Genomic DNA, 24,992 nt, shown 5'->3' on the forward strand with positions numbered 1-24,992 from the left:
GAGAGAGAGAGAGAGAGAAAGAAAGAAAGAAAGAATCCTTTTCCATGGCTGCCTGTTTGTTCATTCTGTGTTTTCCATCAGTGCCCTCAACTCAGGGACTCGGCTCTTCACATGCCTACCTCAGTTGAAGTACTGTCTGAAAAGATCAAGAAGGACTGATCTTTTTCATACAAGAAATAATACTTTAATATTAAGGAAGAATGAGAAGATTTTCCTGGCATCAGGTTATGGAAAAGCTCAGGTTACTTGATTGAACCAGATTTTTAATAAATCACTTCCTCTTAGACCTTGACCTTTGCTCTGCTAAACTATTTCCTTCTGTTTGGTTCCCCGCCTTGCTCCTTTCATTCCCTCCCTCCTTCCCCACCACCCTCCTGCTTTCATTCCTTTCTTCCTTCTTCTTTCCATGAAAAGTTATCGTTTAAGCTTGAACTATTTTTTGTTGTTCATTATGAGCATTATAGTAAATCCTAAATATTAAATATCCTGGCCCGAGATCATGTTTTAGAGGATTCTGAGATTGTGAGCAGTTTTCTCTCTCCCCACCCCCAGCCCCCTCTGGAATTCCGTCTCTTACTTGGTCCCTCAAATCTCAAGATTAAAAATAAGAATGATAAAATATAGCAATATTATGTTTTCCTGGAATCAGTTATAACTAAGCATTTGGCATACAGTTCATAAAGTACATTTTGAATATAAAATTGAAGAGCATATATATATCCAGGTCAGCTTTCATGTGAATTTGAGGTTTGATTTCTAACTCCACTGGGCACCTGTCCCTGATAGCAGCTCAAATTTGACATATCAGTTCATCAAACCACAACTCATCACCTCCCACCTGCTTCCTCACCCCCAATCTTCTCTTTTTTCTTTACTGCTTATAATCAGAAGTGTTAACACCACCTCTTCAAACACCCAAGACGGAGACTTGGGGAGTCTCCCTCGTCATTCAGCCTTTGGTTAATTCCAGATAGTGTTGATTCTACTTTTTGGCCTATCTATTGAATCCATCTCCTCTTTTCCAGCTACACAATTTCTGCCTTCGTTTTAGGCCTCACAGTTTCTCATGAACTCACCTTACCTTCTCTCATTTCCTTTTCCTCATCTTTGCTGAACGGTACACACCTCAGTGCCTTGCCGTTGTCTACAAGGCTGCTTTATCATGGTGTGTATTTGTCCCTGGGTGGCACATGGCACACTGGCATCACCAGGGATGTCCTTGTCTTGCTCCCCTGATTGTGAGCTCTTGAAGGTAGGACTCACTCTTGTTTCTGTCTGGCTTTCCTGTGCCAGGAATAATGTTTGACATATCAGAGGTATGCAGCATTGTTTGTTGAAAGATGAGCAAGTCAGCTAAAATATTTTATGTACATTTTTTTTTAATCACATGAATACTTAGAGTCTTCCTTTGCAATGATTCTTGACCCTGCATTGCAGACATTTAGCAAATCCAGCCCTACCCTGTCCGTGGCAGTAGGACACTTTATCTTCGTGCCAGTGCCCTTATATATTAACAAAAGGTTCCAGCACTCCCTCCTCCTTGGAGAATTATTTCAAGTACAAGACTCAAAGAGTTAACATGATAATAAACTAGATAATGACAGTCAATGCTTGTTACAGTAACATCAGGCTGTTGTTTATCATCAGCAATGCAATGGAATTGGAAATAGTAGTGTGCTTCAAATTTCTTTTTGTACAATATTCTCTCAAATCTGCTGTTAGAATTATGTTTTCAGATATACAAATGTATTAATGACTCTCTATTTGTTTAATTTCGTGTTTTCCTAATGAGAAAATTCTCCAGGTTAGAATGTAAATGAGGTATGACAAAAAGGGCCTAGAAAGTGTAATATTTTTAGAGTACTTTTGAAAAACAAATCTCCTTACCGTGGGTCATAACATCTCCATGATTGTGACATAAATTTGAACTGTAAATTGGACCAATTCCTTTTAGATTAGTTCCTTTTGGCAGAAATTTCAGAAGTAACATTAAGTTGACTTTTTGACCATTGACCCAACAGAATGATAAAGCTGCCATGCTCTGAGTAATCGAGTTAGCCCAACAAAGTCTGGCATCTTAACAAGCCCAGACTAGTTACTCAAACCAGTCTTCAGTGTAACATTCAAATGATTACTCTGTGCAGTCCCGGAGGTATTCATTACAGACAAAATTGCTCTTGTTGCCTTGCATACAAGCTGAGTTTTCAATGGGAAATGAAAGGATGCCTGGAAAAATAGGCCACCTAATTAAGTTAAACTACTCTAGCATTTGGCTTGACATCTTCATTACTCAAAATTAAAAAGATGCTTCACTTGAGCACACAAGTTACTATTGTTTATGTTGTTTTCTTCCTAAATTGGCTTCTTACATGGAAGTCTGTTTTTCAGCATTATATCTTGAAATAGCTCGCATAATTCTTATAGTTTATAAAAATGTCTTAATAGCTGTATGGATACTGAATACAGGCACCATACAAATATATATCTTAGGGCTTGGGATAGTCAAACACACATTGGCCTTTCTGCATATTTTGTTGGCCGACCACATTGATGTTGTTGAACTTTAGGTAATTCTTGACCCATCTAGTCTTTATTATTTTAGTTGGGTATTGACTCCATTAGCTGTAAATGATCATCTACATGAAAATATGAATTCCTAAAAAGAAAAAAAAAGAAATAGGCCATAATGTTTAAACTGAAATTCATTTGTCCAGTAAAAGTGTTTTATATCAACCTCACCAGCAGAGGAACTATTTTAGGAACATTTTAAAACATAAACACATGTAAAGCACACCATCTACTGATTGCCAGTTTCTACTCATTGACACTAATGAGGCTGCTGACAGGTTAAATGTTGTGTATCATATGCATTTCCAAGCTGTGGGATTTGTGAATATAAGACTCATTTTTTATTTGTTTCTGGGTAGGCGTGAGAATTTTAGAATAATTGTCAAATAGTGTGTTTTGTCAAGTATTAGGGACATGTATTTCAGTGACAAAAATTATGAAAATATCTGAATGGAATAGCATTAGTGGTAAAAACAGATTCTCAAAACCTCGCGCTCCATATGGAGCATGATTTATTCAATGGACAGATGTCAAGTGATGCCAGCACATTTAGGCGTTGGAGGGAGGAGTTGTGGCACTACTGCAGTCTGACCAGTTGTGTGGTAGCATTTGATACATTTTGAAAGCAGCCATTTGGCTTATTTACAATTATATTTTGAACAATTTTTTTTCTTTAGCATGTGAACAATTATGAAAAACTAAATGATCCTTCCTGTTAAATTTTGCAATTATAACATGCTATATTCTTTTCTGGTAGCACATAATAAACCTGTCACTAAAGAATGCCCTCCAAAATAAGTATAGTATTTCAATTTAAGAATAGTAATGTGTTGAATATTGTCATCTGTCTGTGCTAGCTCCATTTCCAAGGTGCTTAAAGATTGTTCTAAAGAAACACTAAATTTTCGATATGTCACTATGTTAAGTAGAAGCACTTTTGCCCATTTTTACTATAAAAAACAGTGGGGCTTAGAAAAGTTAAGGTGTTTTCCAACCACCCCAATGTCTTCTGAGACCTCCTTCTGCGTATCCTCACCTGCCACCTCAAACACCTTTAAAAAAGAGCCAAGTTTCCCTCTGCAGTTTCAGTTCCTCAGTTTGGGAGCAGACCTAGCTAGACTTCCCAGAAACACAAAGAGAGTTTTAGTGTAATCTTTATCCATATCTGTATTTTTTTCTTTCTCCTGTGTTCTTTCTGATCTATATTATTTTACAGTTTGAGTATTTAAAAATGTAACTATAACCCTAATGATTTGAAATTAATTGGTGGCTATCTTAGAAAATGTTCTCCATACATTCTTTGCTGTTCGTAAATTAGGATAATTGATGCTGTCGGTAGCAAAGCCAAACAAGTGACTTCTAAGGCCCAGCATCAGATTATTCAAATGTAATAGCCTGATCTGAAACTCCCAAGGGTTCTGATGGTCATGATTTGAGACCAGTAATGAAGGCTTTTCCATATGCAACTGGGCCTTCCAGCATTTCAGGAAAGGCCTTCCTTCAAGAAGAGCTAAGCCTACTGTTTGTTGTTATTCTCCAAAATCACAAAGAGAGTGACCTTGGAGGAAATGGGAGTAGGGGACAATAGGGATGCTGGGTGAGACCGGGTCAGCAGCTCTATACAGAAATTGCCTTCAGGGATGCCGAGACTTCCCTGTACCATGGGTGCAAAGGTTTTTTGTTTTTTGGGGTTTTTTTTTTATTTATTATGCTCTGACCTCAGTGAAACTTCTTGCTTTTAAAGATGATGATAAATTTCAGTAGTAGGAAGCTTCTTCTTGCCTGGAAGTTTAAGTCAGTACCCGCCTCTCCCAGTGTCCCAAAAGAATTGGATTTATAATAATAATAGCTGTCAGTTGGAAGCTACCAGTTTCTGACAAGGAACTAAACAAAATCTACACACTTACTTTCTCATTTGATCCTTACAACAATTCAGTGAGGATTAGAGAGCTAGAGTGACTTACCAGACCTCCAAAAGATAGTAAATATCAGAGCTAGGATTCTGGCCTTGGAAAGTCTAAGGCTTCTGTCAAACTCCATCCTTGGTCAGCTAGGCTTAATTTTATTTTAGAACTTTAAGGACAAAATGTTGACATACTTCAGTTCTAAAGAGTATTGAGATAACTGCAATGTGTTACATGTGTGAGAATACTCTGGGAAATATTAGCTTATGCCAAATGAAACCATGGATGCTTTACCATTTCTTATTTACAAAGCAGTGATTTCATACTTGTGCACACATAAAAGCTGAACGATCACGCAGTGGATATTTGCTGTCCCCGGATTCCTTGATGCAGAGCAGTGATTCTTCCCTCCCCTTCTCAGCCAGCTTTTGTCATGCCTGTGCCACCACTGCCCAGTCCTTTCCCTCCACACTCCACTGCTTTTCTTGTCCAAGTCCAGGACTCTTTTCCCACCCTAGTTTCTCTTCCCTTTCCCGTCCAGAAGATAAACTACAGGAAGTCTTTCCACAGAAGGCATCTCACCCTCCCTCCACTCTTCCCTAGAAATCCCACTTCTGGGGAACTGAACATTGAGGGGTCTTACCGTCATTAACCTGGGGGAAACTGTCTTCATATTTTCAACTATTTTTTTTCCACATCCCTATCTTTAGCATAAGCTTTCTTTGTAGGAAAGATCTAGCAAGTGAGATGACCTCCAGTATTAGAGAGATGCACTTGCAACTCTTCCCTGGGAGGAGGAATTGCATATCAGCGTGTGATGAGTAGAAATAGGAGCTTCTTTTTTTCCTTTTTGGACCCCTTGATTAAGAGGCAAACCAAGAGCACAGGCTTTCTATTAGCTCTGGTCCTCCGCTAATTTGGCTTCTTCATGCAGAATGTGAGTTTGCACCCAGCATTTGCTGATTTCTACTCAAGAGACAAAATAAAAATGATTGGCCATGAATAGATACATACAGCATGTATTTTTATATGTATATATGAAATATACACATATATGAAATATATACATATTTATTTTATATTTTATATACATATAGAAATAGCCCAACACTGAATGCTCAACTCCATGCTGGTTGCCTGCATATGACTTAGCAAACAGAACCTAGCCTTAAGCAAAAATCAATTTAACACATTTCTTTTAAAAAATAAAAATTTATTAAAACTTAAAGGCTGCACGTGATTTAAAATAGTATATTAAAACCTAATACATTGCAATCAATTGTTAACAGTAAACAATGTCTATATAATGTTTCTTTGGGATTCCCATCTACCCAACTAGTTCTATAAACGCAGACAAATAATTTAACCTCTCTGGAACTCATTTTTCTCATATGCAAAGTTCAAGGACGATTTCTTAGGTTTCTTCTTGAGCAAGCATTCTATGATTCCATTTGAGCATAAGTAGAGAACTGTAGAAGGTTATCCTAAGGAAATAAGTGGATTAAGTTATTTGTCATGGTGTGGTTTGCAACAGCAACATCTGAAACATCCTAAATGTTCAAAATGGAGAACTGATAGAATAAATGCTAGAACATGAATACAGTATGTTTTGTTAGGGAAAACAAAAACAAAAGCTCAAAACAAACTAGCAAATAGGCACTAAAAAGAATCTCGAAAGACACACATTTTAATGTTTTGCTCCTGAGTGGTTGGATTAAAGGTGACTTTTTTTCTTATATATATTTTCTAATTTTTTTAAACTAGTTAACATGGGTTATTTAAAAAATAAAGCCAAAAAATATGGAACTGGATCTCAGAATGTATGAACTCAATATGAGAATTGAAAAAGTCTAGATGATTAAAAAATATAGATTGCATTGTATATAAAATTATGTGCTGAATGATGAAATTAAATACTTCAGTTACCCCTTTTAACATTGAATATGGAATGATGACCTAGCACTAAAAAACGTGTCCTGACTGACTTTCAGAACTGGTTCCTTTCACTTGAATCTGGTCTCTCTAATGATTTGTTTGTGGTTTGGAGGGGGAGTACATTATTTGTTTTCCAGAAGCTTGGGGATTTTTTTAGCCAAAGGAGAGGTCCTCATTTATGACAACTACGCACGATGCCTGGTATGAAAATATCCCCTAAAAATACTGCTTGGAGACTTATGTAGACCCCCAAGCAATAATGAGAGAAGACAAATCCCTTCCCCATTCTGGTATCATTAATGAATTACGGCAGGAGAAAGCCCTACAGGTAAACACTAAGGACTTTCCTGGAGGTATGTGGAGAGAGAGACAGAATATTAGGCTACCTGCCCCACCCTCACCTGATCTGCTTCAGGTGCTTAGCCCAGGATCCCAGTACCCCCTGAATCCTCAAAGCCTCAGCTGGCAAACCCTGACCTCAGGGTCCCCCAGCCCAGGCCCCAGGAAGAGCCAGTGTCAGACATTCTCAGGGGCAGGTTCAAGTTGACCTCGTTTTCTGGTGTCATTCAGGCTTTGCACACTGGTTTTTCATAAGTGAAATTTTACCTTACTCCCCAGTTCCAGAAGAGGCCTGCATTAAGTCCAGTAGACTGAAGTTTGCTTTGATTGGTGGGACCAATCTTGCCCTTGACATTATCTTAGAGGTTGAAGGCCTGACCTTGCTGTTGAACCTGCCTGCTCTTACCTGGACATTAGCCTGGGCTTGCTCATTTGTCAGTTTTTGTGGTCCTCCCCTGATCACTTATCGCATCTTGGCAGAAGTGTCTGATCTTTAGGCCCTGATATCAGTGTAAATCTGCTTATAGCAATCCCTTGATCATCCTAGGTTCAAGTAATTCTTTTTGTTTACACTCTGATATCACTTAGTTTGACACTTCAAATATACTGCTCTTTATTAAGAGCCTAAGTTCCCGTTTCTCTCTACTAATTCACTATCTTTATAACAAACTGTGTCTCTTTTTTTTCCTAGTATAGAGAGAGATTTTTATTGGACTTATGCAAATAACCATATCACCATAAGAACACTCACAGTTTTTGAATTCTGGAGGAATCAAGTAATGTAATAAAACACTTTTATCTTTGTCTATAAAATTATACTATACCAAATTGCTGTAAATTACATATAGCTTAAGAGAGAAAATTTTCTTAACTCTAGAAGACAAAACATTTGAGTAAAGGACCAATAATATTTTAAATAAAAGTATAAAAACCTGATCTTGATCATTTATTCAATCTCATATAATCAACTTTTGTTCTGCTAGATCTCTGAGTCATTTCATGACTCCTTCAAATTCTTTATTAGAGTTCTAGAAATTTTATGTAGCCTATGGATCTTAAAATTATCTGAAATTTGTATTTAAGAGAACTTGGAGTCTTTCTCATGAATCTGATTGTAAATGTTTTTAGAGAAGAATAAAAAACAATAATGCTACACAACTAAAACTTAGAATAGCATGATTAAAAAGCTGATGAAAGCTTACAATTGACAGATATTCAGTTATTTTTATTTTATATAACATTTTAAGATAACCGGGTTTATGACTGACAACACATTGAATTTCTATAAATTTATATGATTTTTGAGACATGTACACCAACAAATACCCATAAATGCAACTAAAAGAAGATCTAGTATCACCTATAATTTGACAGTGTTTCTTACACAATTTAACAAATAAGTCTGATTCTTTAAATCTTTACAAAATGAGAGATATCTTTTGATGTTTTTCACAAACTGTGTCTTTCAGTTCTTTGTATCTCAGATCACTCTTTGCAAGATGCTTACACATAGTAGGTGTATGACAATGCTTCTGTAACAAATGAGGCACTCATTGCTTTTTATTTAACACCAGTTAAAAAAATTAATGAGCACAAATAAATGTCATACTTTCTACCAAAAATTTCATTTTGATAACTGTTGCTTGAAAAATTAGTACATTGTGTGTTTTTAAATGAAGATGATTTATTGCCATTGTCTAACGCGTGAAGAAAGACAAAAAAATTGTTTGCAGGATCATTGGCTTGAGCACATCAATGGCACTGTTGGACAATTCTTGCTGAGCGTTAAGATGATTTATGTAACAGACCGAAGCTTTCCACAGTAATACATTATAGTCTCAAGCTATCAACCCTTGTTCATGCAGAGACAAAAGAATCTGAAAAATACCTACTCCTGAAGGTCTTCTCAAAAGAAATCAGAGATTACGTTGACGCTGTTTAAACTCTTTCAGGGAAAATCACCATTACATGTAATATCTTTACTTCTAAAAATGTGCAGAGGAAGCTTATTATTTTTCTAATAAACTTTTCAGTTTAATTTGCTTTCCCTTCAGTTCTCTGAATCATGCAACAAGAATGTTTAATAATAGAAGATGAAACATGTTTAAACATTGGCATTCTTCTATCCTTAAGTTTCAGGAATTATGTTACAGATTAAAAATTAGTGCATTATGTATATGTTTGATGGCAGTACTATTTATTTATCTTTCAGATAAAGTTCTATATGAGAAACATATTTTACACAGTTATAACCATAGCCATATTTTTAGTGTATGCATGATTGCATGAATCCATCACATAATTTAAAGATACATACGAGATGGTATCTTTTGAATTCTTCTGAGTTATGGGACTTCTTGTCACCAAAGATAAAGTGTTCTGTATAATGATTGCAATATGTGGACAGAGACCCACAAATACAATGCCTCTCTGGTAGAGTAAGTAGAATTTGAAAAGAGAAGAAAAGGCAATGTTTAAAAGAGATTTCCCATTATTTATTCCTGGTTAGCATATATTAACACTGCCTGGGCCATATGAAAACATGAATTCTCTGTAGCCAAAAGAAAAATCAGCATAATTAACATTCCATTTCCAGATGTAATCATATAGAATAAGAATATAGGAACAGGCTGTAGCAAAAGGAAATGTGGATTGCAGAAGGAGAAAATAATGTAAACAGGATACTCAGATCATGGAACATGTAAAAGCAGTATGATTAAAAAGGAATGTGAGTATGTCAGAATCAGGTGAGAAGTTTCCTTTTCTACTGAAATGGGACGCTGGGAAGGTTGGACTTCAGGGAAGGACTTTGGCGTTAGTCAAATGACTGAAAAGGCATCCAAGCAGATCAAACCAAAGCAAATCAGAAGGATTCCCTATTAATTTCCCAACCTCAGTCTCTTGATTCCGTTAATAGTCTCAAAAGTGAGCCTCTAATTAGCAATTTGACCTCCTTGCCAAGAATTGCCCAGGGAAGATCGCTTTTCTAAGGACACAGCCAGTATGTTAGAAATCATAGCTTTTGTACAAATTTAGACAGTGACGTTCTGGTTCAGAAATTCATTTGCCTTTTACTTGGGTTGGTAGGAGTCAAACTGTGAGAACCCGATCAGCCAGGGCTGCAGGCCTGCCAGCAGAGCTCCCTGAAGGAGCAAAGTTGTTGGGCCTCTGCACATGCAGTAATTCTCGGCACCTTCCACTTCCTTTGCTACCCTGTTCCCCACCATCTTTTTATTGCTTAACCTAAAAAGTGCAATTTAATTCCATTAGAATAAAGGTGAAGCCTTAACCTAGTTATTTATGGGGAGCAATTAAATAAATACATCAGGTATGAATGGGGTTACACTTTTCTCCACTGTGAGGCTGAGGCCTAATCAATGGCAAATATACTGAAATTCCTTTATAATGACATTGTGGAGAATGGATCTAAATCTTCTGTACTGTCTTTGGTTGTTTGTTTTCTTGGACATGACCCAACCCGTGGGATGTATAAATCCATTTAACAGTAACCATAGCTATGTAAAGCCGTTGTTTATCCAGAACTTTGTATCTGGCAAACATATTATTAGGCTTTTTACATATGTTTTTGTTTTTAATACTTATAAGAACCCCATGGTTTTAAAGCTTGCTGCAGAACCCAAATTAATACATGGTTTAAAGGACCTGGAAGCAGACCTTGTCTATTGGGCTTCAAAGCCTCAATTCTTGGCAACATGCACAGTGGCCAATCTTAACAGTCACTGAAGAAATCATGCGTATTCTCACCTAGTCCAACATCTGTCTCCTCATCAGAGAAAGATGTAGCACTTTATAAGCTAAATGTGCAATTACCAAATTTTAAGGTTTTAAGAAAATGACTTGAAATAGTCATTGACTCTCTATTATAGAACCATAGAAATACTCTTGAGGTTGATAATATTTTGAAATCACTACTTTAATGCTCCCAACAGTCCCCTTGTGGGCTTGAAAAGTTCATCTATTTTCCAGAATTAGCCATGCCTCATGGTAGTTCACTCCACTCTAACCCACATTCAGTGGCACTGGGATCCTGCTTCCTGTACGCAGAGTGATGCACAGTGTCTCCTGCGCTGGAACACAGGAGTCCTATTACATAGCTCAGCACCAGCAACACCTTGTGACTCTCTTGTGTCTGGAACCAGGGAGTAACTGAAGATCAGGGAGAATCTGGTTAATTAACAGTAATATAATTTTGAGTTCTTTGAATCATGTGCAGCATTTAGACTGGCTCTGGTTTAGAACAAAACACTTTCTATGCTAATATGTTTCCAATTTACCTTGACTTAGTATGGTGAAGATTCAAGATAAAATTAAAAGTGTTGGCCTGATTTTCACCCTGCAATCCTTAAATACTTTCTCTCCATTTGTGTAAGATGGTCATTGCTGACTTTCAGCATTGGTTAGGGAAGAGGGAGCTCGCATGGTCATGCTGCTGTTCAAGTTCCAATCCCTGAACTGGGATGGGTACATGTCACTATAAAATGTGATGAAGAAAATGATAGCACCTTTGAAAATCTATACCTGGCCTCCCTCAGCATTCTAGACTGGAACCTAGCCTCGTAGGACTTCTAAGGACATGTGATTCACTCCTTGGCAGCCTCTAATTTTTTTTTTTTTTTTTTTTTAAAGTAGTGCTGTTGTCTCCTGGGCATCTGGGGATCATCATGGAAAGGACTAAGTGATCTTTGTTCCCAAGAGGGTTGGAGAATGAATGATCTGTAAATTCCAGGCCTCACTGTGTCTTGAGGGAGAAAAATAGAGCCCAAGTCAGAAAAGGACCCTGCTGGAATAAGTGGACATGAGCACCAGGTCCCCTATATCACCCAGGGATGGCCTTCACATAAGCCTTCTCTGACAATTCAGCCCCTGATCTCATCACTCATATACCTTCTTGTGGTCTAATCAGGCCTTCTCTGCTGGCCAGGCATGGGCATCAGAACTGCTGCTGTGACTTCCTTCACATGCCCCAGCAGTCGCCCAAAGGGCCCTGATGTCCTGCCTGCCATGGGGGTTAGGCTCCACAGCTTCTGACAGCCAGGGGGTCACAAACTCTCCTTTGCGAATCCTCTGAAATCTGTGTGTCACTAAAGGATAGTAGGTGCCAGTCACTTCAGGGGTTCAAAGCAGCAGTCAGAGAGGAATTATGTTGGTCAGTTTTGCATTGTTATAAAGGAATACCTGAGACTGGGTAATTTACAAAAAAAGATGTTTAGGCGGCTCACGGTTCTGCAGGCTGTACAAGCATTGCACCAGCATCTGCTCAGCTTCTGGTGAGGCTTCAGGAAACTTTTACTGGTGGTGGAAGGTAAAGGGGGAGCAGGTGTGTCACATGGTGAGAGAAGGAGCAAGAGAGATGAGAGGAGGCACCAGGCTCTTTTTAACAATTGGATCTGTGTGAACAAGCAAGAGCTCACTCGTTAGTTGGTGAGGAGGGCACCAAGCCATTCATGAATGGCATGACCAAACACCTGCCATCAGGCCCTACCTCCAACACTGAGGATTATTTCAACATGAGATTTGGAGGGGACAGGCATCCAAACTATATCAGGGATACAGACTGCTCTGCCCAGCCTTCCTGAAGCTGCTCAAGTCTCTACTCTACTAACAGGATATTTTTGGCCTCCGGATATTCTGTGAGATTGTTACATACCATGTAGGTAACTGGCCTGTGCAACGTCTTGACAATAAAAGATATTTACTCAAACCCAGGAATAACAGTGTATATTCACAAACTTTGTGCCTTTAAAGAGTCATTTTAGCATTCATTTATTCATGCACCTACGCATTCACTTAGTGATTCATTTATTTATTCATTCAACAAACACTGAACACTAATTCCAGGTAGGCAGCTTAATGGGGAAGAGGGAAAATATTGAATCATATTCTATTGTATCACGTTCCCCAAAACTGCAAATTGTCTAAATTATGAAACTATTGTTAAGTTAAATGGATGTTTATTAAGTTTCTAAAAATCAAAATAAAGCTCTCATGTCATAGAAACCAACGTTGAAGAATTAGCAAATTCATTTCCACATTAAAAAATAATAAGTAATTAGCCTGGCATTGAACTTGTATGTTCTGGGACATTTTGGCATTTGTGCAATTACCACTATACTTTTATATGGCATCAATTACACTGTAATAGGCTCATGGCAAATAAGTATATCATGACTTCTAATATAAAGAACAGAAACTACTAAGTAACCTTAGTAGTTAAAATTCTTGATCCACATAACTACCTATTACCAGTTAAGTTGTGGAATCTGTGGTTTTGGTATATAATTGTCTGAATTAAATACATTAATGTGTAATTACATGAAAAGAAACCATGTAGCTTAATTCAATTACAATTGTTATCACTGAATGTAAAGTGATACCAATTAAACCTTCTTTTAAACACCACAAATTAAGATTTAACTACTGAAGACACTCTAGAATGTAAAGTGATGGTCTACTATAGGTGGAATATCCCTTAGTATTTTCGGAGATTTAATGGCATTCCTAAAATTAAAAACATCTTTCTCCTTTATTGCTGGCATTAGTTGTGCCTTATTCAGGAGAGTTTCTTTCTCTCTTTTTTTTTTTTTTTTTTTTTTTGAGAGAGTCTTGCTCTGTCACCCCAGGCTGGAGTGCCGTGGCATGCTCTCAGCTTACCACAACCTCCACCTCCTAGGTTCAAGCAATTCTCCTGCCTCAGCCTCCCAAGTATCTGGGACTACAGGCATGCACCACCACACCTGTCTAATTTTTGTATTTTTAATAGAGATGGGGTTTCACCATGTTGACCAGGCTGGTCTCAAACTCCTGACCTCAAGTGATCTGCCCACCTCAGTCTCCCAAAGTGCTAGGATTAATAGACATGAGCCACTGCGCCCCGCCAGGAGAGTTTCAAACAGGCACTAATTAACATCTTAAAAGATATCAACAATTCAGCATTTGCATGTTGACAAAGAGACAAATTGTGAAATCTGTATTCATATAGAGTAAATATTTAATTTCAGTGGGTGGGCAATGGGGTGGAATTTGAAAAAAGCAAGGCCTGATATTAATGCTAATACTATTACTTAAATTATGAAATTTTGTTTATCAAAAACAGTTGGGTGTTGGCAATTTTGTACCATCCAACCTAATAAGATAGTAGCAATTAAACTACTTTATAAATAGCATAGCAATAAAAATGCCACCTTTATGATATATTTATCCCTCATGTGTATTGAGTTGATATTTTCCAAGCTGAGTGAACTTGGACAAGTTATTTCATTTCTGAGCCTCAATTTTTATCTTCAGGAAACTGGGGGTAATAATAGCTACACAATGGATTACTGTAATGATTAAAAGGAGGCAACATAGTCAAAGACCTTGGAACAGTGCTTTAATATGAAATAGTCATCTCTCCCACCTCCCCATTAGGCGTCTTTTATGCTTATATGCATACTTGTACAAGGCACCAATGGCTTAGATCTGTTAAGAGTCTAAAACGTATCAGATGAGTGAGAATTTCATCAAACTTGTAATTTTGACACAGCACATATATATTTTTCACGTGAGATACATATTTTTAACAGGAGATCTGATAATACGTGATTGAATTTTTAGAGCTGGTGTTTTTTCTAGCAGAACTTTAGATATTTAAGAAAAATTTTCTGCATTAGAGTCAAATTTTCCCTTCATACACCCCCTGTTTCTAACCTACATGTGCTGCCTTATGACCAGGTCTAAATTCCAGATGTTCCAAGTAGCTCTTCATTTAGTCTTGTCTTCTGATGGCACCTAAACAAATATATCAAAACTTGTACAACATTTAGAAAGTGGAACTTGAAGATTTTCTTTCTGTTAGACAAATAGACGCCATCTGGAAAAAATAACCCCAGGCACTTGGACACAGGAGCATGACGCTTGTTGGCTGGACACCCAATGAATACCTTACACTACTTTCTTTGGCTCCCACCCTTGCCTGTTCATTTCAAATCTTGAACACTTGAGCAGGCGCTGGGCTGTTAGACAAGGGAATCCTTGTTCCCCATACACCCAAACACTATGAAGGCTCGCTCTTAATTTGAAAGATAAGCTTGCAAGAATTATCTGGACCGAAATGTTTCGTTTCATACTGTGACACCTGTTCTATGAAGGACTGCTATATATCACTGTGTATTTAATATTAATTGGTAACAATGTTTTATTTTTTATTTCTTCCATATAGTTTTCAACATTTGCCACATCCCATTTTAAACAGGCGTGTCCTCATATAATCTTTCCTTCCTGCTCCCCTCCCTCCCTTTCTATTTTATTTAATGCTAGTTTGTAAAAGAAAAAAAAAAACCCATATATGTTAACTGCTATTTATTTTACTGACTGACTTTTATTCCAGGATTAGTATTAGAATAATATTAGTACTATTTTGCCTTTCAAAATGGACAGAACTGAATTTAAATAATTGCAATATTATTTGTCAGCTCTTAGGGGGAAATCAAGTAAATCTTATTGGAAATCATAAAAGTAATCTTCCCTTTGATTTTGATGATAAAATCTTTATGATAAAAATAGCTCTTAATGGCCTTTTTTTCATATATCCAACTTTCAGCGGAACTACACTTTTATGCAGCATGCTTAAGTCGCTTCTTTTCTAAGACATTTTCTTTTGTCAATTGTGAGCAGGTAGCCTTTCAAAACCCAAAAGCAATTGCCCAGAACTTCTGGAATTCATTTTTATTACATCCCATGATCTGAGCAGTAGGGAGCCCTGTGAAACATGTTTGATCAAACATTAATTTTATAAATTGCCTTCCTTCCCTACAATTCCCATGAAAAAGGTATTCAGCTAGATTAAAACTCTGGAAAATTTTAATGGGAACTTTGAAATCTGTTTGAGTTCAGCTTTTTGGAAAAATAAAACCACCTAATGGAAGTAGTCTTTATACCAGAAGTGGATCTGCCTTTGAGGCAATTTTCTTTCATGCATAATGATGAAATGACAGCAGGATAATCTGAAAGTTTGAAATGTCTTTGCCAAATCCATACGCTACTTGTAATAATATCTAAAGGGTCAAGTGTGTTTGATATGATGATGAAGAGCAAGAAGATGATAATTTGCAACAATGTCACTCTTGTCTTTCACAGTCCTACCCTGGTCCAAGCCTGGAAAGTGAAGACTTCAACATTCCACCAATTACTCCTCCTTCCCTCCCAGACCACTCGCTGGTGCACCTGAATGAAGTTGAATCTGGTTACCATTCTCTGTGTCACCCCATGAACCATAATGGCCTGCTACCATTTCATCCACAAAACATGGACCTCCCTGAAATCACTGTCTCCAATATGCTGGGCCAGGATGGAACACTGCTTTCTAACTCCATTTCTGTGGTAAGAATCTGCTTACCTGTTTGTGGTGGGGGCTGAGGGATACCGTAAGCACACGGACCAAGTTCATGCGAAGGCCTGGCGTTGTGATGATAGCATTCTGAAACTGTTTCTAGCTATGGAGACAGTTCTTTAGAAATCATACACATTTCTAAAGCAATGTTCTGTTTTATATCTAAGTCAAGGCAAAATCAATTAATTACTTGTGCAGTTACTCATATTTATGACCCAAAGTACTAAATACTGTTTGACACTGAATGTGTTGTCATAGAGTCAAACCAGCTTACCAGCTTTCAGAGAAAAAGTCACCTTGAAAGATGCCACCTCTCATCCAGTGGAGGATTCCTCCCCGTAAGGGAGATCCCCACATCTTCTCAACTGGAGCTGCTGTTAACCTTGATTTTCCTTCCTATTTTCGACTCTCAAGTTCCACAAATGTATACCATAGGAAAATAAGAAAACAATTTTCAGTTTTATTTTGGAGGTATAATTCTGATGAAAAAAATGTATCTCCATTAAAGTGTTTCAGTCTACTGGACCTGTTGTTTAACAATTTATAATGACAACACTATGAATTCCCCTTAATTTTTCAAATTTAATAGGAATGTGTATCAACCAGCAAACTAGCAAAAAGTCAAATTCTCAGGGTCTACCCAGGGGCTCCAGGGGTTTGCATTTTTTACAAGCATCCCACACTTGAGAAACACTGGTTTATTACAAAATCTTTCCTTCTGATTTTTATGTCTTTTGAAACTTAATAATTTCTCTGTCTATACCCCAATAGTGGAAAAAAAAAATCAGTAGTATATGGCCGAGGAGAGAGCTTTAGACCATGTCATAAAACCCTCCTCCCAGGTTAACAGTGACTTTTAATTAGCACTTTTTGGTTTTCATTGTTCAGTCACTTAACATTTCAACTAACACTCTTGTCATTTTCATAAGTCACTGAACAGTACTGTCATTTTCACAATGAATAAATTGATTAACTTGCCAATATTATGTTGTTTCTGATTAAAAAACACATTTCATATTATCACTTCTCTAAATCATTGGGGGATATATCTCTAACTTGAGTGATTTTACAGGAGGAATTTTCTGTTAATCATGAACATAAGAGTGGAATAAAAGTAGAGTCAAAAGAAACTCCAAAGTAGTTTCTTTAAAGAATGAAACCCAGAGTCTACTGCCTAATACACAATGGTATATAGAATTTTTCTAAAATCTGGCAGCCATCTGGGCGGCCAAGAGGGGAGAGCTCATTGGCAACACCATCACTCAGGTTTTTAGATTATATTCCACTTGTATAGATTTAGCTTATGAGTATTAAGTATGACTCCATAAATAGAAAATGAATTTTTTTTAACATGCTACATGTGTAAAGCTGAAAAATGTATTTCAGTATAGTCACCTTGAAAAATCACCTGCCTACTTCTCTTTGGGACTAAACCTTCAGACCCGATTCATGAGCCAAAGAAGGCATTCAGGTCATGCCTCTGTAGGGACCCCTGTTCCCTAGAAAGGAGAAGAAGGGGGCGGTCAGTATACATGGAAAATGCCAGTTTTGGTCTCTAGGCTTGTTCCCCATGGTGGGAATGAGATTGGGGCCGTAGGAAGGATAATGAGATATTCAGTTTTATAGTTCAAGCCTTTTTCCTTTATAAAATTTACCTCCTTTCTAGTAACAAATTTACCCTCCTTAGCATTTCTACATCCATCTCAATACACCTTTAAGATACCTCACACTTAAAGAAATGCTTATGCAGTGTCAGTAACTGTGGCTCAGAGATTTTTTCCAGATTTGCTGCCCATGGCAGTTATGCCATCCTCAAATGGCACATTTGGGACTGGGCTCAGACATAGCCACAAGATAGGCCATTTCAGCTCTGTTCCCACTGTCCCTTCCTCTTTCCCTATCGGGAGCTTCTTTCTGTTCATAAAATTTCCTTATTCTGTCTGCCCACCAACCCACTGTCAAAAACTGGACTTTGATAATTTTGCCTCAACATGGTGTTTCCCTAGGAACTTTCAACATTTTGCAGGGTAGAGGGGAAACAAATCCCCTATTTGGCCTAAGCTAAAGGAATGAAGCTCTGATTTGCCATTCTAGTTCTTGAAGGTGAGCCTGTTCAGGATTTTCATAGGGTGGCAAGTCTTTCCAATACCCCTCAAGCTACATTCTGGAGCTGCACGTCTACTGTGCCTCCTCACAGCACTGGTCCTAGCCTTTAATGCTGCAAGCAAAAAGCGACTCCAGCAAATACCCGTGTTGGTGAGACTGTGGGTAAGGTTCAGCACTTCCCAGTGGACTATGGTGTAATGATGGAGTTCTTCTATGATCTGTGCTGTCCAACAGCAGTAGTCACTGGCTATTAAATGCAGCTGGTAGGACTGAGGGACCAATTTTTCATTTTATTTTATTTTAATTACTTTACATTTAAGTAGCCACATTCACCTAGTAGCTACTGTGTTAGACAGTATAAGTCTAGTTAATGATGTTGACTCTAGCATTAAGTCTATATTAAGCCCATTTTTCCAAGCCAGCATGGTCTCAGAGAAAGATGATTTGGAGATTACATTTGTTGTTTCTGTTTCTCAAGGCTTGGGGATCTCTGGCTGGATTCCAGAAGCCAGAGTCTGACACGCTATAAAGTTGCAATAGAAATCTAATAAAGTTGGAAGAATCAGGAGCTATCTTTTGTCTATTAATTCCTATGAGAAACAAAGAGCCTCTTCAGTTCTTGTTTTGAGCTCTCATGTGACTAGAATGCCATTCCTCAGTGTATATATTTTGAAGGCTTACCATGGTCTCAATGTTTGAAAAGGCTCAAATGATTGATAAGACCTAGCTACTGTTCTTCTGGACAGTGAAAACGTAAATAGTTATGAAACAATTAGAAACATGGGGCAATTAGAGACTAAGAGAAGTGCCCAACTCAGATGTACTGGCCATGAACTGAGTAGGAACTCTTAGTCGAAAGAGATGACTGTACTCTGGTTTGGGTATAAAACTTAGTAGAAAAGATAGGACAACAGTCATAGCTTGAAGGTGGGCTTTGATTTGGATAAACCAAGAGGAAAGAAAAGGCATGTTGGAGAGTGTTCAAAAATCAGATTGGGTATTTTGAAATGGGAGATTTGACGAAAACCTTCAAAAAGTAAAGAACTTGGCCATGTTAGGACAGATTATAAGCAATCGCTGGTGGTTTTTACTCAAGGGCAAAAGTACTATGAAAGCAATGTTGTAGGAAAATCCTTCTGGCAATAGGACCCTGTGTAGATAGCAGGGGTAAGAGACAGGGGTTATGGAAAGCCCCTTGGGCCTGTTATTCCAATGTAGGTAAGAGGTGCCGAGGAACTATAGCAGTGTGGTGTGCCATTAAGCCATTTTTGCATCCACAAATATGTATGGATCTAAAGATGAACAACATTTTGTCTTTTCATATTTTATATTTTAAAAGCATGAAGGGATTATTTTCTTTGAAAGAAACTTCGAATATTAAATTTGCTCATCACACTTCCTTGTAAAAACGTACTAAAACTCTTTGCTAGCAAGTTTTCTCATGGCTAATATGATCACAAAATTTAACAACTGAGCTATGGGCTGGTTTGCCAATTGTTGAAATATGTTTATGTGTAGGGACAGTTTATGTCATCAGTGCCCATTAGACAGGAATATAGTGTCTATAGATATGAGAGAGTAAATGTTGCCCACCTAGAAATGACAGTGCCCCTTTTAAGATTTTCTTTCCAGGTCAGTATGAGAACAACTAATAAAAGCTAATAGTTGCAGATTCTAAATATTGATTTTGCTGTGAATTTAAAATTCCTATGAGTAGAAGCCATCCTGGGAAAATGTATGTATAGGATCAACTTTCTCTAATTATATTTTCTAAAAGCTCTTGAATGTGATCAAAGCTGAACCTTTTGCTGTTAGTATTGTGATTGTATCTTTGTGTTAGTATTTTCACATGGTGACATTTTACTATTCAAATGGATCAAGGAAGTGAAAAACACTTAAGTTCTTGTATATTATTTATTATATATATTTAGATACTGCATAGATTTTAGATGTTATTGTGATGTTTTATATATGCATTATGAGATATTATGAGATATTACTTATATATCAATTATTATAATGTATGTCATTTGCTGAAATTTTGTTTTTAGATATATTTTCTTGTATCCGCCTCTGTTTCTTATGTCCACTGGCAACATAAGTGATACGGTTTCACCATTTATAAGCATTTCCTACAAATGCCTAATATAGTAGACATCAACAATTTAGTCCATAATTAAAAATCAGTATCTGAATGAGGGACTAGTATCCCAATTTTACAAATGAAAAATGAAAGTTCAAAGTGGTTAAGTGACTTAATGGCTTAGCCAGTAAATACTCCAGCTTCATTATCAGGAAAGTGGGGATGATAATACTAGGCCTTACCTCACGGGGTTCAGGAAATATTTAAGATTACTCAGACCAGTAGCTGGCACATAGGAAGCATTGTATAAGTGCTGGTTAAATAAAATTAGAAAAGCAAGTCTGTACAACTCTTTTGGAGAAGGTAAAATGCATAGGAAGGAAGACTTTCCAAAAGAGTTATTTATACTTTCACCCTGAATTTTCACATCTGTCAAAAAAGACTGCAATAAGCCTACTGGAGTATTTACCTTTTACTGGGTGTCTTTATTTATCATTGTGATTCAAATTGATGTCTTTGGGCCAGAGAGCCTCAATTCAAATCCTGACGCTTCTGCGTACCAACTGTGTGACCATGAGTAACTTTTTGTGCCTCGGTTTCACCTGTTTAATCTCATCATGTTGTAAGTATTAAAGTAGCTATTATCTGTAATGTCTAGCTAGATAGATTCAGTAGGAACCTCTTTCTGATAAAAAGATATCCAAGCTAGATATCTGTATTGCCTTCTGGAATTTATCGTAGACATATTGGGGTGCAGCATACATAGGGTGAAAGTTTTTCCCAAATTTCCCACCACTTTTTTGCATTTTCTTGTCTGTGCATTTTATTGTTAGTAGGGATTCCTGCAACTAGTTAAATTTCTGGCACTTTGAAAAAGATTCCATTTTCCTAAAGTCCCTCATTTCTAAGACAGGCTATAAAACAGGGTAGAATTTCTGTAAGTATATAACTGTCAAATAAGTGCCAATTAGTTCTGATTCTCTAGGTCCAAGTTAAATAGTCATTCATGACCCAATATGTAAGAGTTCCATTTTTCTCAACATTCCTCTGAGTTATTTTGATAGTGAGTAATTGATTTGTGTGCACTTCTCAGAGAGTGGAGTCTGGTTAGAAAAGCATTGAAATGAGAGCCATGGATAAGCTTGTCAATCATGGGCAAGTCACTGAACCCTCTTACCAGCAGCATTAGAGTAGATCTATGCAAGACTGGGTCCACACTGAGCTTGTTGGGATGTGGGGTCGGGGGTGGGGCACAGGAGTTAGCCGGAACAGTATTGCTTTTATTTTTATTTGCATTTCTTATAAAAGTTCCCTTGAACAAATGTTCTGCCCCCAAGAAGATGGAAAGCCCAAGACTAGTTGATCTCTGTGATCCTTTTCAGGACTAGCATTTTCCTATAATTTGTTCTCTGTCAACCACACAACTTTGATCTAGACTTTGAGACTCACTGGGTTTGCCATGTTAGTTACTTAGTAATTTTTCTTGCCATTGCTTTGGCTGTCTCAGTGTTTTAACTGCGCCCCCTCACCCCCCTTCAAAGTTTAATCAATTGTAAGAACCTACTGGATAGATAATTTCTTTTGACTGGAAAATGTAATCCTGCCATTAAAAAAAAAAAAAGTGATGTTGCTTTTTGTGGATGGATAGTGTTTTCATGTTGTTCAAAGGAAACTACAGAACTATTTTAGCAGAAAGGTAGAATAAGAAAATGCCCATATTAAGTATTCATGGCTGAAGAAAAATCCTTTGATTTCTCCAAACTGAAATCAAGAGCCTCTCTTCTGTTTCTCCCCACTTTGGTACATTCACTGCTGGGCTTAATCATGGATTGGTGAACGGGAAAATGCAACCTTGTATAAAGTCATCCCAGACTCTCAGCCTGGCCTATATGTGGTGATTGCTTGTTCTTTGTGCAGTCAACAGAAGCTCTTTCATACAAAGAAAAACCGTGCAAAGTTTTAGAATGGCCTCGAAGAAAGGATTCATTTAGAACCTGGGCTTTTTGTAGAGTGTGCTTCCTAATGACACATTATAGAAAATTTACAATGAGGAAAGCAACAAAGGCGATTTCAATTTCTTTGAATGTGTCAAATTTCCAGTTCTGGAGTTTGAAATGGAAAAAAGATGTTAAAAGGCAATAAAACTGGGGGGTTTATTTCCCAAATGCCTTCTTTTTCCAGCGAACAAAAGCAAGCATAATGTATATACTCAGATTTATTGTCATTTTTAGCATTCAGTCATGGTACACTTTGCATTCAAAGGCCACTGTACAACTGTTTTGACAACCATCACTTTCATAGGTGCTATGTAGGACTCATGAAACTGAAGCAGAAGTGTTCCTTCAGGCCTATGGGGAGTGCCGCACATCAAGGAAGTCAGATGTATTAGAGCAGCATGAATTTCCAATATGTTGCCATTATGGAAAAGACCACTGGCATATTGAATAATGCAGCTTTCAAAGCCAAGCAGAAAATGTGATTACAGACAATTTGATTGCTGTTTTTAAAATAAATATTTTCTAAATCTTGAGGTATTTTATTTCATGTAATGCATAAAGTATGTAACCATGGACTAGAGCTAGGCATCTTTCAGAACACGGAGGAGCTTATGATGTCAGCCCATTTAATGATGGAATAATAGAGGTGTTTGTTTAAAATGGAATGGATGTCACAGCCACTTGTTCCTTTCTTTAAACAGAAAAGAAAATAAGCCATAAAAAATAATTTTGCCACTTTGACAGAAGAAAAATGATGAAGAACAATTATTTAGCATTATGCCACAATTCATCAGATGTTTAGCAATTACAACCTGGTTTTTTTTTTTTCCACAAATTATCCTTTTTTGAATATCGCAGAACACAAGAACAATGCATTAAACCACTTTAATACTGTGAAGAAATGGGCTGTTTTTTTTGTTCTTAGTTTTGACCAAATACAGTAAATATGTGGGTTGGTTGTGTTTTTTCTTTTCGGACAAATGCTTAATAAGGCCAAAAATAGGTGGTGTTTGTAGTTAGTTGTTAAAATCTACTTAAGACCTTTGTTTGTGCAAAACAGACTACTTTGAATGTGGTATTAATATAGTTCAATGGACTCAGTATGTTAATGATTTGGGGCTATCTTTTATTGCTATAATAAAATATTATTCCAAACTAGAGTTCTTCTTAATAGTATTCAGGAAAGGAGCCAATTTAAAAATAACACTTTTTCTTTTCTAAGCCAAGTAATCAGACTCAAGATTCACTTGGTATATAGGAGTTCTTGTACTTTTTCTCTAACCCTAGAGTTCATACAAAGGTGTGCCTCACCCATGCATGAAAGAAGTAAAAAAGGTATAACATCAGTTATATAATATGCTGTAAGGAAACTCTGAGACCTACTTAATCCAGTCTCTTAAGTCTAGGCAGGAGTAAACCTAAACCATTTCAGATATGTGGTTTTCTAGGAGCCAAGATTCCATAACTTTACTTGGTAGCCTGTTTGTGTTTAATTAACCTTGTAACATTAAGTTAAATTGCATTAAGATATTTAGATTCCTTCCAGGAATTTCCTTATTAAAGTTAAACCAAAATCTCTTACTTACAAAATAGGGAATTTTAGGCTATTTTGTCTGCCTCAGCCATCTGAATGCTTGGAGAACACTTGATTTCAAATATTTGACATTTATTAAGTCAATCCTGCAGTTGTGTTTTACCTGGCCCAAATAACTCCCATTCCTTTAACCTTTCCTCAAAGGTCATTATTTTTCAATTTTTAAATCAAATTCGCTCTTTTTTTTTTTTTTTTTTACGTTTGTAATCTTTTTTTTTTTTGAGACGGAGTCTTGCTCTGTCGCCCAGGCTGGAGTGCAGTGGCCGGATCTCAGCTCATTGCAAGTTCCGCCTCCCGGGTTTACGCCATTCTCCTGCCTCAGCCTCTCGTGTAGCTGGGACTACAGGTGTCCGCAACCTCGCCCCGCTAGTGTTTTGTATTTTTTAGTACAGACGGGGTTTCACCGTGTTAGCCAGGATGGTCTCGATCTCCTGACCTCGTGATCCACCTGTCTCGGCCTCCCAAAGTGCTGGGATTACAGGCTTGAGCCACCGCGCCCGGCCTTGACGTTTGTAATCTTAAGGAATGTTGACCACAATGGATGGCAGAGCTCTAGAACCTGAGATTGCAGATTAATTTCTGATTTTTTCAAATTATTCTCTGCCTCTACATGGATGTTTTATGATAGGGTCCTTAATAGCATCATTGATTGCTGATATGTTTAATTGCTGATTCCTTGATCCCTCCTACGCTGTGTGACTCTTGCTGTGTTGGTTTCTAGCCAGCAGCTTCCCATCTTGTATTTGTGCAGCTCATTTCATGTCCTAAAGGCAAACATCTGAAAAGGCCATTGTGGTGTTGCTCTTCAAGGCGTCTTTTTTTTTTCTGCCTGGGTATCCGTTATTTAGCAAACAGATGAATAAAAAAATTTAGTGTAGCTTATATGTGAATAATTGTCTTTGGACAAAAGGGTTCTAAGTACATCCATAAGTACGAATTGCCAGAGCCTAGCCATGAGCTTTCAGTCATTAGTTATAACTTCAAAATTGTTAGTAGAATGTTTCCTAACGTGTGGAGGGGGCAGTTTGGGGAAAGCAGCACAGAACCTGGATAAAGAAGACATAGGACTGGAAAGAAG

At 37.4% G+C, this 24,992-nt stretch overlaps 1 protein-coding gene across 1 annotated transcript in view; it reads left to right on the forward strand.

Moving 5' to 3' along the window:
- Positions 1 to 24,992, forward strand: part of TOX (thymocyte selection-associated high mobility group box) — a 250,895-nt gene that overhangs the window by 103,220 nt on the left and 122,683 nt on the right. Inside the window, exon 5 of the mRNA XM_011982191.1 lies at positions 15,882 to 16,124. Within this exon, the coding sequence (XP_011837581.1) occupies positions 15,882 to 16,124 (243 nt within the window). The remainder of the gene's footprint in view (positions 1 to 15,881; positions 16,125 to 24,992) is intronic.

Source organism: Mandrillus leucophaeus, unplaced genomic scaffold, assembly GCF_000951045.1.
Source record: "Mandrillus leucophaeus isolate KB7577 unplaced genomic scaffold, Mleu.le_1.0 Scaffold236, whole genome shotgun sequence".
NCBI lineage: Eukaryota > Metazoa > Chordata > Mammalia > Primates > Cercopithecidae > Mandrillus > Mandrillus leucophaeus.